We start from the raw sequence: 12,982 nt of genomic DNA on the forward strand, positions 1-12,982 counted from the left end.
GACCTGCGCCCGGAAGTGAGGCAGAGGCTGGATAGGGGTAGTGCGTTGACTCTGGGTTATCGCGAGAATGGCGAAGGGGTGAGGACGCAGCCTAGGGTTCGTAACCATGACGACGGGGGCGGGGCGCTGGCCCTAAACTGCCTGGTGGTCAGCAGGATTGTGAGTACACTTGGCCACTTGGCTGACTCAGGGATAGGTTTGAGGGGCCCCAGGTGAGACGCAGGTGCGCTCTCTTAAAAGCGTGTTACTTCATGAACTACTCCTAAGAGAGGCTTTAAAATGCTGTTTTGTTTATATTCAGGATTTATTTTGTTAACTTGGGATATGGTGTTAATGGGCGCCTATTGGCCACTGAAAAATACTTTCCCAAGAAAGATTATGTTCATTTTAGTATCATACTTTTGTGTTGATCCCAGTCCCCGTGTTTCATTTTAGAACGTGTTGAGTCACTTTTGTGGAAACAGGTGCAGTGTAAATATTAAAAGCAGGCAATGACTCTTGTGCCCTTTTTTGTAGAACCCGAACTCTGCCAAGTAGCTACACGGTGTGGGTTGGTCAGGTTGCTGAGGAGACTGTCATGTGTTGGGTTAAAAAATGTGTCTGTTGCTGCTTTGAAGTGTTACATCTATGTCACCTATAGGCGTGTAAAAGAGGCTTGAGAGACTTAAGACTGATTGTCTGAGGGGAGTGGCGTTGATTTGCGTGAAGTTAGGGCAAGTTGCATCCAAGTGGGGAGTCACTGATTTGGGTTGATGACGCAGGTAGCACTTGTGAACCTCCACACCTCCTCCTGCAAGAAGTATCTGGTACCTGTGACATTCCGCTCAACCTGGGCCATTTCCAAGTTTAACATTTTCCGGTCAAGAAAGCATATCAGATTGGAATACAGGGGAGTGTATAGAGATACCTCGAGATGCATCAAGAAATGACTTTAAAACTTAAGCATCATTACTGTTATTGGTAGTCAGTGGTTTGTGCTCGCCTAACAAGTGAGAGGAGAAATGGCAACCCACTCCAGTACTCTTGCCTGGAGAATCCCAGGGACAGGGGAGCCTGGTGAGCTGCCATCTATGGGGTCGCACAGAGTCGGACACGACTGAAGCGACTTAGCAGCAGTAGCAGCAGCAACAAGTCATGGTATGGACTGAAAAAAATGCACAACCTAAAAGCTGAGATTATGTTATATTCTGAGGACTTCAAGCCTGGAACACAGTATCTCAGATGGCTCTGAGAGGCTTTGGAGAGGCAAGGGGGGAGCCAGGATATATATAGGAGATTTTGTAACAAAGACCTGGTAGTCAGAACATCAAAAGATTACTGTTAATTAAAACCAGGGGTTTCGAAGAGTTGGACATAACTGGACGACTGATTAACAACAGCAAAGAAAACCAGATATGTCCATTCAAGGAATCTAGCACTTTTCTATGTATGAGAAGATGCAAGAATCTGGGCTTATTGAAATCATTCCTTTAGTATGCACCTCAGCTGTCTCAGACCAGTATCCTGTGCTTTCTCCTCCTGAATCTCCTCAGGGTGCCCCGATGGGAGGTTGTGATGTGATGGCTTGATGGCGACAGAGTCCTTAGTTTACTGATACGGCAGCAACATTTTTTGTTCTCTTTCATTTTGTGGCATAAAAGTACAAAATTTGTGTTTTAAGAACCAATGGTTTGTAAAATCAGGCTTCTCTCAGCTGGGACAATAGAAAGAAGATATCTTTTTTTTTTTTTCATTAAAGCAGCTAAATATAACCTTTTAAGTTTATTAACTTAGGAAAGGACTTAAAGACACCGGGAGGCCAGAGTATAATTTGGTGCTTTCATACCTTTATGAACCATTACTTCATCTTTTACTAGTTCTGTTCTCCATGGACCTAGAATTAGAACCTGTCTCCTATTCTGATGAATGCAGAGAGCTTTATATTTTCTTTAGCTACTAAGCAAGCCATCAAGGGTTTGTTAATTATGGTGCCATATTATCATTTTACTGTGGGCACTCAACCTAGTGTCTGATTACCACACTGTATTTTCCAAACTCAAGAATAAATTGGCACATTTCTGGATGGGTTAGTCATTAAAAGAGAAAGATTATAATCTTTTTATAATCAAAAGGGAGTAATTTTCTTTCTCTAAAAATATACACATTTATACAAAAGAAAAAAAAAAACAGGAGGAGATGCAGATTTTAACAGTGGTGCCCCTTGAAAAGTAGAGAAAAATTATGTTTTTTTTCTCTTGTATGGATTTTCTAATTTTGTGCAGCTTGTGTTCTTTTGTGTAACTAAAGGGGCTTGAATGTACAGCCTACCCCCATCTGAGATTGCTTTCTGCTTTGTGTTTACTGACGTGACTTTAGAGCAATGGCCTCTTTAGTGGTCATTTGTCACCACATTTTCTTAAAGTTGCTTATGCAGCCTCAGATACACAGGAACTGCATCAGAAGCTGACTGCAGTGTGTCTTCTCAGACTTTTCCTGTGATGCATGTATGGGACTCTCAAACTGATTGATTATCTCTGGGAAGACACAGCAAGGAGGTGGCATAGGGAGGGGAAAGGCCAACTGTATTATTTCTGTGCTGTTTAAATATTTTGCATTGTATTGCTCGTGTAAATGAAAAAAGTTAAAGGATTTCTGTCAGGGATAGGCTCGTGCAGGAGCAAAGGGTCCTGATGGGTGACAACCTGTTTCCTGCCCATGGGTCCTTCCGTCTCACAGTCTCCTTCTCACTAGGCCCCCCAAAGCCCCTCCAGCCAGCCAGGGGTGCGGGGAGAAGAGACTCCGGCGGAGGGTTTTCTGGGCTCCTAAGTGGCCTAGGTTCACTGTGCCCTAGACTCCCCGCTCCTTCCACGCCAGAACTCAGCCCTGTGGTGGCACCTGGCTGCTAGGGAAGTTAGCGGTGTAGTTTCCAGAAGGGAAGGGAGTGGTTTGGGAAACGGGCAGCCCCTGTTGCTGCTTCCGTTCTGGTGGCCGGACTTCCGATTCGGTCCTGGAAGCACAGGCGAGCCCCTCACACCCCCGGCACAGCCGGACACAGAGCACTCCCAGCATGCACCGCTCTCCCGTGGGGCCCCAGCGTGGCTCCTCGTGGTCCCGCGACCAGGAACTGCTCGCCACCAGAGCCGCTCCCCGTCCTAAGGGAGCCGGGTCCCAGCAGAGCTGGAATTGGGCTGGGGTGTGGGAAGAGCTTCCTGGTGGACCCTGACTGCTGTCCGGGGGCGTGGCGCCCTAGGCCCACCCCTCAGACCTTCCCCTCTGTGACCTCTAGTGGTCTGTGAGGAGGGGCTGCCGCGGTCCCCCTCCTGCAGCTGTGAGGAGGGGGCACCCAGAGACACGCAGCCCCAAGCAGCCGGCTGTCGTCGTGCCCGCTCTGCCGTGTCTGTGGCCTCTTGGCTCTCCCAGGAGTGCCTGGGCTCCTGTCTGTGTGCCTTCCGCGGGCCAGCCGCCAGCTCCACCGAGCCCGGCCTTGCTTTTCCTTTCCACGCACTTGCTCGCTCCTCTGTCTTGGACCTGAGGGACTTAGACCTGGGGTTTGTGGAGCTAAAAGGCTTGGGAGGGACGGTGGCTGTGCCCGACCTGACCTTCCCTGGAAGGAGTCTTGGATGGCCCTGCTTTGGGGGAGCGGGGGGCTGCAGTTTGTCTCCCAGGGTCCCCGGGCCTCTGGTTACTTTCTGTTCCACGCGTGTCTGTTTGCTTAAGCCAACTTTATGCGTGGGCTACAAACACCCCCATCATTTCCTCCAAGGCCACAGGCTTAGCCACTGCTGACCATGAGTCTTCACTCTGTCCCCGTGCCCTGCCGGCCACTGTCACTAAGCGCCGTCCCCCCTCGGGCACCGGCTTCTGCAGGCGTCAGGGCAGCTGCCACAGTAGTCTCGCATTTCAGGGCTTCACACAGTGGAGGTCCATTTCCTGGTCCCACAGCAGGCGGCCCGGCGCTGCTGGCCAGGTGAGCCTCCGCGAGCGCCCCCCCTCTTGGTCTTCCCAGCCGTGCTGCGCCTCCTGTACCTCAGGCTGTGGCTTCGCCCTGCAGCTGGGAAGTGTGGTTTGGCGGCATTCCTGTGGCTCTGGGGAGAAAGTGGACAGGGCTTGGTGAAAACCTAGCAGGAGGTGCCACGCCTCGGAAACAGGAAGGCAGATGTTCTAACAGGTGTGAGGAGTATGTCCAGTGTTAAGTAAGCGCTCTGAGGCAGGTCCCAGGCCATGCTCTGCTCAGAGGAGACGCTGTGCTCGGGTTTCTCCCCGTGAAAGGACGGTGGGCAGACGTGAATGGGCGGGTCCAGAGCAGGTGCTCGGGGCGTCCTCTCCCCCCGCCACCCCCGGGGAAGTCAGGTGGACTAGTTCTCCCAGCTACTGTGAGACCAAGGACGCCTGCTGGGCCTGGAGTCCAGGGTGACTGCGGTCAGCCGTGCAGGCGCACACCATTCCCCTGACCGCCTCAGCTCCTGAGGCCGCCCTGGGGGAGCGGCTTTGCTGGAAACCACCTCAAGGGGAGCTTCTTCAGTCAGACGTCACAGATTGCAGACTCGCTCCTGTCCAGCGTGTCTCCCAGGAGCCGCCCTGGGCCCATCCTGAGGACAGGCCTCTCCTGGGATGTGTGGCTGTGCAGCTTACACTAGCTCTGCATCTGTGCATGCGTGCATGTGTGCATGTGCGCGTGCGTGTGTGTGTGTGTGTAGTTTTCTCTCATGTGTTCTTTGGTTGATACAACCTCTGGAAAATAAAGATATTCCTGCCAGCTGGATTGTTCTAGAGATGGTTGAGAAAAATCCATTTTCTAGGAAACTTTTATTTGATTGTTTTAATTTGCTAACAGAAAAGTTAAATGAGGATAGTTTTCACCTGAACATTTGTCCCATTTTAATTGTGTTTACCTTACAGGTTCATGTAAGAACTGTTCTGTTTTGATCCAGTGCTGGCGGGGTTCTTCCAGGCAGAATATCTGACTTGTAGGCAGTAGCCACCATGCTGGTTCCTCATCCAAGAGGAAATGAATATGCCTCTAGGAGAGTATTTCCTGCTCTGATGTGTGCAGTCCTGATGTCACCCAGGGTCGGAGAAACTTTGTCTGGAGCTCAGATTCCGCCCCTCTGAAAGGCAGATGAGAAGAGCTGCCGTCTTGCTGTGACAGTGGGCAGAGCAGGACCCCAGTTGCCTGAAATGCTGGTGGGGAGGGTGTGCGGCTGGGCTGCCCTGGTCCTCGCCCTGGAGCCCGGCTCCCAGGTGCCTTCACCCCCTGTCCCACTCTGCCCTCACCTGCCTCCTGAGCTGCAGGTGGGCCTGCAGGCCTTGGCGTGGAACCCTGCACACTGCATGTCTCAGTCCATTACGGCTGCTGAGACGAAGGGAAACCTCACCAAGTCCGAGACAGAGGGAACAGGCCCCAGTGCTGGGGCCCCGCGGCCCAGACCATGTCCTGTTCCTCCTACAAAGGGCGTCTGTACCCCGGCGCAGCACCCGCGTTCTCATGGGATTCTGTCGCTCAAAGAGAACCCTTGCAGCTTTGGCTGACAATCCAGCAGGTGTCCACCCACGGCAGATTACAGTTTAGGGTTGTCATGGCCCTCCACTGGCCACCAGCCCCACACCAGTCTGGGGGCAAATCTGAAAGTCCCCATGGAGAAATAAAGGGCCGGCCGTGGGCTGGCCGTAAGGGCAGAGACAGGGAGGGTTAGCATTCACTTAGGCTTTGCGCCTGGAAGCTAGGACAACAGCCGTGTAGCAGTGAGAAGTGGGCTGGGGCAGAAAGGGCTTCACGGAGGGGGGCACGTGGACTGTGTGCTGCTGACCTGTTGCGCTCACAGGGCTGCCATCCAGGCTCTCTGGGCCAGACCCCGTCTGGACTTGGGGTCAGCCCGTCTCTCCTCCTGGCCGCTCTTGACTCACCCTCACATGCTGCTGCCAGGTGACCCTGCGTCTCCTGAATGCCAACCCTTCTTGCCTCGCTTCTTTGTTTAGCAACCACCAGAAGTGCCCCAGGGTCATCTGAGCGTCAGGATGACCCTGCTCCATGGAAGTTCAGTGGCCACCATGCCACCACCGCCCTCAAGAGCATCAGCTTCCCACCTCCTGCTCCCTCCCTGTCTTTGCTGGTCACTGCCCTCGTAGTCCTCTTCTGCCCTAGCTGCTACTTCCCCATGAGGCCTATCCAGGCTGAGTCCACAGCGACCAGCCTGGTGGCCACAGGGCTGGGTTCTCTGAGTCCATCCGACCAGCCTGGTGGCCACAGGCCTGGGGTCTCTGAGTCCATCCGACCAGCCTGGTGGCCACAGGCCTGGGGTCTCTGAGTCCATCCGACCAGCCTGGTGGCCACAGGCCTGCGGTCTCTGAGTCCATCCCATCAGCCTGGTGGCCACAGGCCTGGGATCTCTGAGTCCATCCCACCAGCCTGGTGGCCACAGGCCTTGGATCTCTGAGTCCATCCGACCAGCCTGGTGGCCACAGGCCTGGGTTCTCTGAGTCCATCCCACCAGCCTGGTGGCCACAGGCCTGGGTTCTCTGAGTCCATCCCACCAGCCTGGTGGCCACAGGCCTGGGATCTCTGAGTCCATCCCACCAGCCTGGTGGCCACAGGCCTGGGATCTCTGAGTCCATCCCACCAGCCTGGTGGCCACAGGCCTGGGATCTCTGAGTCCATCCGACCAGCCTGGTGGCCACAGGCCTGGGGTCTCTGAGTCCATCCCACCAGCCTGGTGGCCACAGGCCTGGGATCTCTGAGTCCACACGACCAAGCCTGGTGGCCATAGGCCTGGGGTCTCTGAGTCCACACAACCAAGCCTGGTGTCGGGCAGTCAGGCCCTTGCTCTTGGCTTTGTCAGTGGTTGTGTCCCTAAGTTTCAGGCGCACCGGAAGCCTTTGATGGCTTGTGAGGCAGAGTGGAAGCTGGGTAACCTGGAGCTGCTGCCTCGTGTGTAAGCTGGTGACAGGGAATTGTTAACTGTGAGGTGGGACAGGGCCTGAAGCTTTCTGTTTCTGCCCATGTCTTGTTGATTTGTGGTTTCTAAGACATGACCAGTGAACCAGTGGTTACGTTATCTGAGATAGTCAACTCGGATGACAGAATGTTGTAGAATAGTTGACTGGATCTCAGATGAGCAGTAGATAGCAATGTATTTTGTAGTTTTCCACCGACCAGTGTAGGAGGTGACTTTGTATCCTCATCGTTGGTATCAGCTGTCAACTCTGGCCGTGATCTGGAGGTGCGGCTCGGGGCTGGTGATTACCAGGCCTCTGCGAGGGTGGCATTCCCTCTGTTACCAGCGGGGGCTGCAGACACCCTGCGTCTCGGTGGGTCTGCTCAGTGGGAGCCACAGGACTAGAGCCCAGGTCTGCATGACTTGAAAACCTGTGGGATCAATGAGCAGTCATGGCAGGGAACCTCTGGAGAGGTCATGACTTCTGTTTTCTCTTTCTTGGGGGAGAAGAGTGAAGCTGAGTCAGGAGGTGTGATGTGTGTGTGTGTGTATGATCGTACTGGTAATTGGGCATAAACAGCGGACTGTGGTCTTCATTAAGCATCGTGTCCATGGTCATTCATATGTTCTTGGGGCTCCAGGTGGAAGATGGAAGAACCACAAGAGATTTTCTCCAGGAGTGATGGCCATGTGGGTGACATCGTGGTGGAAAAGTTCCTGGTGGATTCCATGAAGCCTGCACCCCACGTTCAGCTCGCCTGCAGTGGGCGGTCCTGTGCTTTCCCTTTAGATGGAAACAGACTTTGCATATGGGACACCAAGGACCCTCCTCAGCAGGTGTGAAAGTTACACGTGTGTCTTGTCACGTCACAGAGGCTTGCATTGCTGCTCTGTTTCTCTGACGCTGCTGGCATGGTTTTGCCCTTTGTGGATTCAACTACCAGCTCCGGGAGGAAAATGCTAACAAGACAGAACCTACTAAGATTTGGTTTTTAGGAAATAAACTGTCTGGAATCACTTTATTTAAAAATAAATTTAAATTACTTAAAATTTCTTCTTGAATAAGAGTATAAGCAAGGAACAGTTCATCTTAACAGTATCAAGACAAGTCGAACTTTTGGATTTTTAGATTTTTAAAAATTTTTTATTTTTTTAAATAAACTTCCACCACTTCCCTGGTGGTTCAGAGGGTAAGGAGTCTGCCTGCAGTGCGGGAGACCCGGGTTCGATTCCTGGGTCAGGAAGATCCCCTGGAGAAAGAAATGGCAACCCACTCCAGCATTTTTGCCTGGAGAATCCCGTGGACAGAGGAGCCTGGCAGGCTACAGTCCATAGGGTCACAAAGAGTCGAACACGACTGAATGACTTCACTTAATTTTTTAATTTTAAATTTGCATATTTGTAATACTGCATTTAAGGGAGTTTATTGTGTTTGTTGCCAAGTCTTTAACATCAAACTGATAGAGTTTTAAAGACATCAGGTGAGTTTTGCTAATGTTTGAGCTTAGGATAAATGGTGTGATGCATTAACGCATTCTTTTTTGCTGCTTTCTTTGATTCACCAAGTTTATGAGATTCATCCATGTTCATTTTCATTACTGTGCAGTGGTGTTTTGTGGCTAGACCACACTTTGTTGTTCTACTATTGTTGGAGATTTGGTTTGTTTCCATATTTGATTGCTGCAAACATTCTTTTATGTATCTTTTGATACACATGTGTATACAATTTCTGAATCTTAAGGAGTGCATATATTCAGTCTAAAAGTTAATGCCAAGATTTCTAAGTGATTGTTCCGACCTGTTCTTCACATGGGGGATGAGACTTGCAGTTGACCCACACCCTCACCCACACTTGGTCCTTTAACTTTGTCCCTCCTTGTGGTTGCACTGGTGTTTAATTATGATTTGGAGCTCCCTGACGATCAGTGAGTCTAACACCCTTGGAGCACATGTGTTGTGGATGTGCTCATCTGGCCATTCTCTTTTGTGACACATGTGTTCAGTCTCTTGCCATTTTTTTTCCTGCTCAATTATCTGTCTGATTGATTTAAAGAGTTTTTTATGTATTCTAATATAAGCTTTATTTTACTTTGCATTTTCTAGAGTTTTATGTAAATAGAATCAGTCAGTTTTAACTCTTTTCATCTGACTTCTTTCACTCAGAGTAATTGTTCTGAGATTTATGCACATTGCTGCATGTGTCAACAATTCTTTTTTTGGTTTTTTTTTTTTTTTTTTTAAGTTTGTTACTGTATTTTTCTTTCTTTTTTTTTTTTAATTTTTATTAGTTGGAGGCTAATTACTTTACATCATTACAGTAGTTTTTGTTATACATTGATATGAATTAGCCATGGATTTACATGTATTCCCCATCATTACTGAGTAGTATTCCACCATGTGGATATACTGTAATCTGTTTTTGTCCATTCTCCTGTTGATGCACGCTGAGGCTATTCTATAACAAACAATATAACTTTGTCTATTATAAAGGAAGTTGCTGTAAATGTATGTGTGTCTTTTATTTTATAAATGTCAGTTAGGTATCAGTTAGGTCAAGTTGGTTGACAGTGTGTTCTTTTGGTTCTCTCTTTATGACCACCTGTTCTGTCAGTTATTGAGGCATCCTGGAGTCTGTGACCAAAAGTGTGCTTGTCTGTTTCTCTCCCGTCAGTTTTGCTCCATGTGTTTTGAAGCACTGTTAAGCAGTAAATGTTTGGTATCTTTATATCTTCTTGATGATGTGACTCCATTAACATGGCAGGACGTGCTCTGTCCCTGTTAATATTTCTTACTCTGGAATTTTGGTACACTTTTCTTTTTACTTTTTTTTTTTTTTGTATTTTAAGACTATTATTTTTTAAGAGCAGTTTTAGGTCTGCAGCGAAATTGAGGGGAAAGTAGAGATTTCCTTTATCTCTTTGCCCCCAAACATGCATTTCCTCCCCCAGGTCAGCACCCCTCCATGGTGCATCTGTTACAGGTGATGAGCCTGTGTTGATGTTGTTTTTATCTGAAGCCCATAGTTTGCCGTAGAGTTGATATGTGCACTCTATGGGTTTGGACAGGTGTCCCGTGACATGTACTCACCATCATAGCATCTCACAGACTCCTTTCCCTGCTGAAAGTCCTCTGGGCTCTGCCTGCTCGTTCCTCCCCCTGACCCCCTCACCCTGGCAGCCACCGATCTTTCACCGTCTCCCTAGTTTTGTCTTCTCCAGAATGCTGTATGTTGGAATCATACAGTATGTAGCCTTTTCAGATTGACTTCTTTCACTAGTCATTTGCATTGAAGTTTTCACCATGTCTTTTCTTGGCTCGATAGCTGATTTCTTTCCAGTGCAGAATATTTTCTTGTCTGGATGGGCCAGAATTTATTTCTTCATTCACCTACTGAAGTTGCTTTCAAGTTTTTGCAATTTGAATAAAACTGTGGTAAACATCAATTTTTGTGAAGTGAAGTGAAAGTCGCTCAGTCATGTCTGACTCTTTGTGACTCCATGGACTGTATAGTTCGTGGAATTCTCCAGGCCAGAGTACTGGAATGGGTAGCCTTTCCCTTCTCCAGAGGATCTTCCCAACCCAGGGATAGAACCCAGGTCTCCTGCATTGCAGTCAGATTCTTTACCAGTTGAGCCACAAGGGAAGCCCAAGAATACTGGAGTAGGTAGCCTATCCCTTCTGCAGATCTTCCCGACCTACGAATCAATCTGGGGTCTCCTGAATTGCAGGCAGATTCTTTACCAACTGAGCTATGAGGGAAGCCAACTCCTTTGGTAAATACGAAGAAGCAGGATTGCTGAGTTATATGATGAGAGTATGTTTCACTTTGTAAGAAAGTGGCCCTAGCAAAGGATGAGAGTTCCTCTTGCTGCACGTCCTTGCCAGCATTTGGTATTGTCTATTCTGGATTTTAGCCATTTTGACAAATGTGCAGTAGTATCTTATTGCTGTTTAATTTGAATTTCCCTGACGACTTAGATTCCATACTTGCCACCTGCGTATCTTCTTTGGTGAGGTGTCTGTTAAGGTCTTTTGTCCATTTTTAATTGAGTGGTTTATTTTCTTGTGTCTTAAAAAGTCTTTGTGTATTTTGGATAACAGTCCTTCATCAGATATGTCTTTTACAAATATTTTCTCCCAGCCTGTGGTTTTTCTTTTTATTCTCTTGATAGTGTCTTTCGTGAAGCAGAAAATTTTAATGTTAATGAAGTCCAGCTTATCAATTCTTACTTTCATGGGTCATGTCTTTCATGTCTTATCTAAAAAATCATTGCCAAACTCAAGTCATCTAGAGTTTGTCTATGTTGCCTTTTGGAAGTATATGGTTTTTCCCACTGTATTGCCTTTGTTTCTTTATGAATGGTCTGCTGACTATTTCTGGCTCTTTCTTCTCTCCCAGTGATCCTTTCTTTTGCCAGCGTCGTACAGTCTTGATCAGTGAGTGGAGCTTTAGAGTAAGCCTTGAACTCAGGTAGGTCAGTCCTCCACCTGTGTTATTTTACAATATTATGTGGCTGTTGTGTCTTTTGCCCCCACCAAGATAAACTTCAGAGTAAGTTTGGTGATTTCATTTGGATTATACTGAAGCTATAGATCAAGCTGGGAACAATTGACATGTTAATAACATTGAGTCTTCATGAACATCGAGTATCTCTCCGTTAATTTAGTTCTTCATTTATTTCTTTCCACAGAGTTTTATTATTTTCCAACCTTGTGTACATGGAATAAACCCCACGTGGCCATGGTTATAATTCCTTTTATACATACATTGTTTGGTTTGCTTTGGGAATATTTTAAATATTTGGTGAGGATTTTTGCATCTCTGTTCATGAGAGATACTGATCTGTGGTTTTCTTCTCTTGACATGACTTTGTGTGGTTTTGGTATCCAGGTAATGCTGACTTCAGAGTATGAGCAAGGATGTAGTCCTTCTGTTTCTTCTGAAAAGAAGTGTTTCCTCTAATTTTTCTTCTGTTTTCTGAAAGACATTTGGTAGAATTGGCAACATGCCCCTCCCTCCCACCTTGGTAGGCTGTATTTCCTTTTTAAAGCAGGAATTTGTTAAAGTCCACCCATTGCATTTTAGGGGAAGAAGTGCAGAGTGTCAGCCTTCTGGCTTTTGAGTCTATTCTCAGAAGCTCTTTGTAGCAGGATGGGATTCTTTGCTCTTCTCCCAGTAAGACTGTTCCATTTATGCCCAGACAGTACTGCATTTAGTTGCACCATTTTTGTGCCCCAGCCCCATAAATACCTTGCTTCTCAAGTGCTTCACTGGATTAGTCAGGAGCGTAGTTGTCTTCACCGGAGAGGCAGCCTTGGTGCTGGGATCCTTCCTCTCAGCCTTCTTCTCTGATCTGAATTCTTCGTTGCCTTCATTATTCTCTGATGTCTGAGAAAATGTTTTCTTTTCTTTTTTTTTTAGCGAAGTGTGTCTTTTTTATCTTGTCCTTCTCATGGGAAGGTTGGTGCAGATGAACCCGCCTGCCACGGGCGCAGGAGGGACTCTGCTGGGCCTCCCGCTGGGGGCAGCGCTCTCACGGCAGGAGGCATGCTGTCCACCCAAGGCTGGTTTGAGAAAACCTCTGCCTGCTGGGGTGATCTCCAGCGGCCCGCCCCGCGTGTGTCCTCTCTCCTTGAGCTGCGCCCGCACGGGGTCTCGGCACACTGCCGACTGCCTCTTGTCTTCTCCTCGTCCCTTCAGTCCGCCGGCCGCCCCCTCCCTCCCCCCACTCTGCCTGCTCGGCTCAGGCCTCTGTCCTGTCTCCTTTGGAGCGTTTTGGTTTCCTCTGAGCCCCCACCCTCGGCTCTCTTCTGAACCTTCAGAAATGTGTGTTCCTGAAAAGCCAGGTCTGTCACTGCATTCTTCTACATGCATCGTGCTGGCCTGTGGTTTTCTGTAGCTCCGTCCTAGCACCCTACGTGGTGGTCAGAGCGTTAGTACGTGGCCTAGACTCTCTCCAGCTCCACCTTCTTGCTTTGTTCCTACCAGCTGTTCCGTAAACACACGTTGCTTTCTCAGCTCCTCTTGCCAAATCCTTGGTACTGTCCTTATCCTTCAGTATTTAGCACAG

The 12,982-nt window shown here is 48.6% G+C and overlaps 1 protein-coding gene across 5 annotated transcripts in view; it reads left to right on the forward strand.

Moving 5' to 3' along the window:
• The first annotated feature begins 58 nt into the window (after window positions 1–58).
• Window positions 59–12,982, forward strand: part of WDR27 (WD repeat domain 27) — a 246,485-nt gene continuing 233,561 nt past the window's right edge. For 2 of the 5 annotated variants that reach the window (XM_070461534.1, XM_070461536.1), the window contains exon 1: window positions 7,760–8,392. Coding sequence is in view for 3 of the 5 variants with exons in the window: in XM_070461527.1 (XP_070317628.1) it covers window positions 7,560–7,748 (189 nt within the window). In the remaining 2 variants the exon portion in view is untranslated. The other 3 variants (XM_070461527.1, XM_070461538.1, XM_070461528.1) reach the window with 3 other exon arrangements.

The sequence above is a fragment of the Odocoileus virginianus genome, chromosome 34 (assembly GCF_023699985.2).
Source record: "Odocoileus virginianus isolate 20LAN1187 ecotype Illinois chromosome 34, Ovbor_1.2, whole genome shotgun sequence".
Lineage (NCBI taxonomy): Eukaryota > Metazoa > Chordata > Mammalia > Artiodactyla > Cervidae > Odocoileus > Odocoileus virginianus.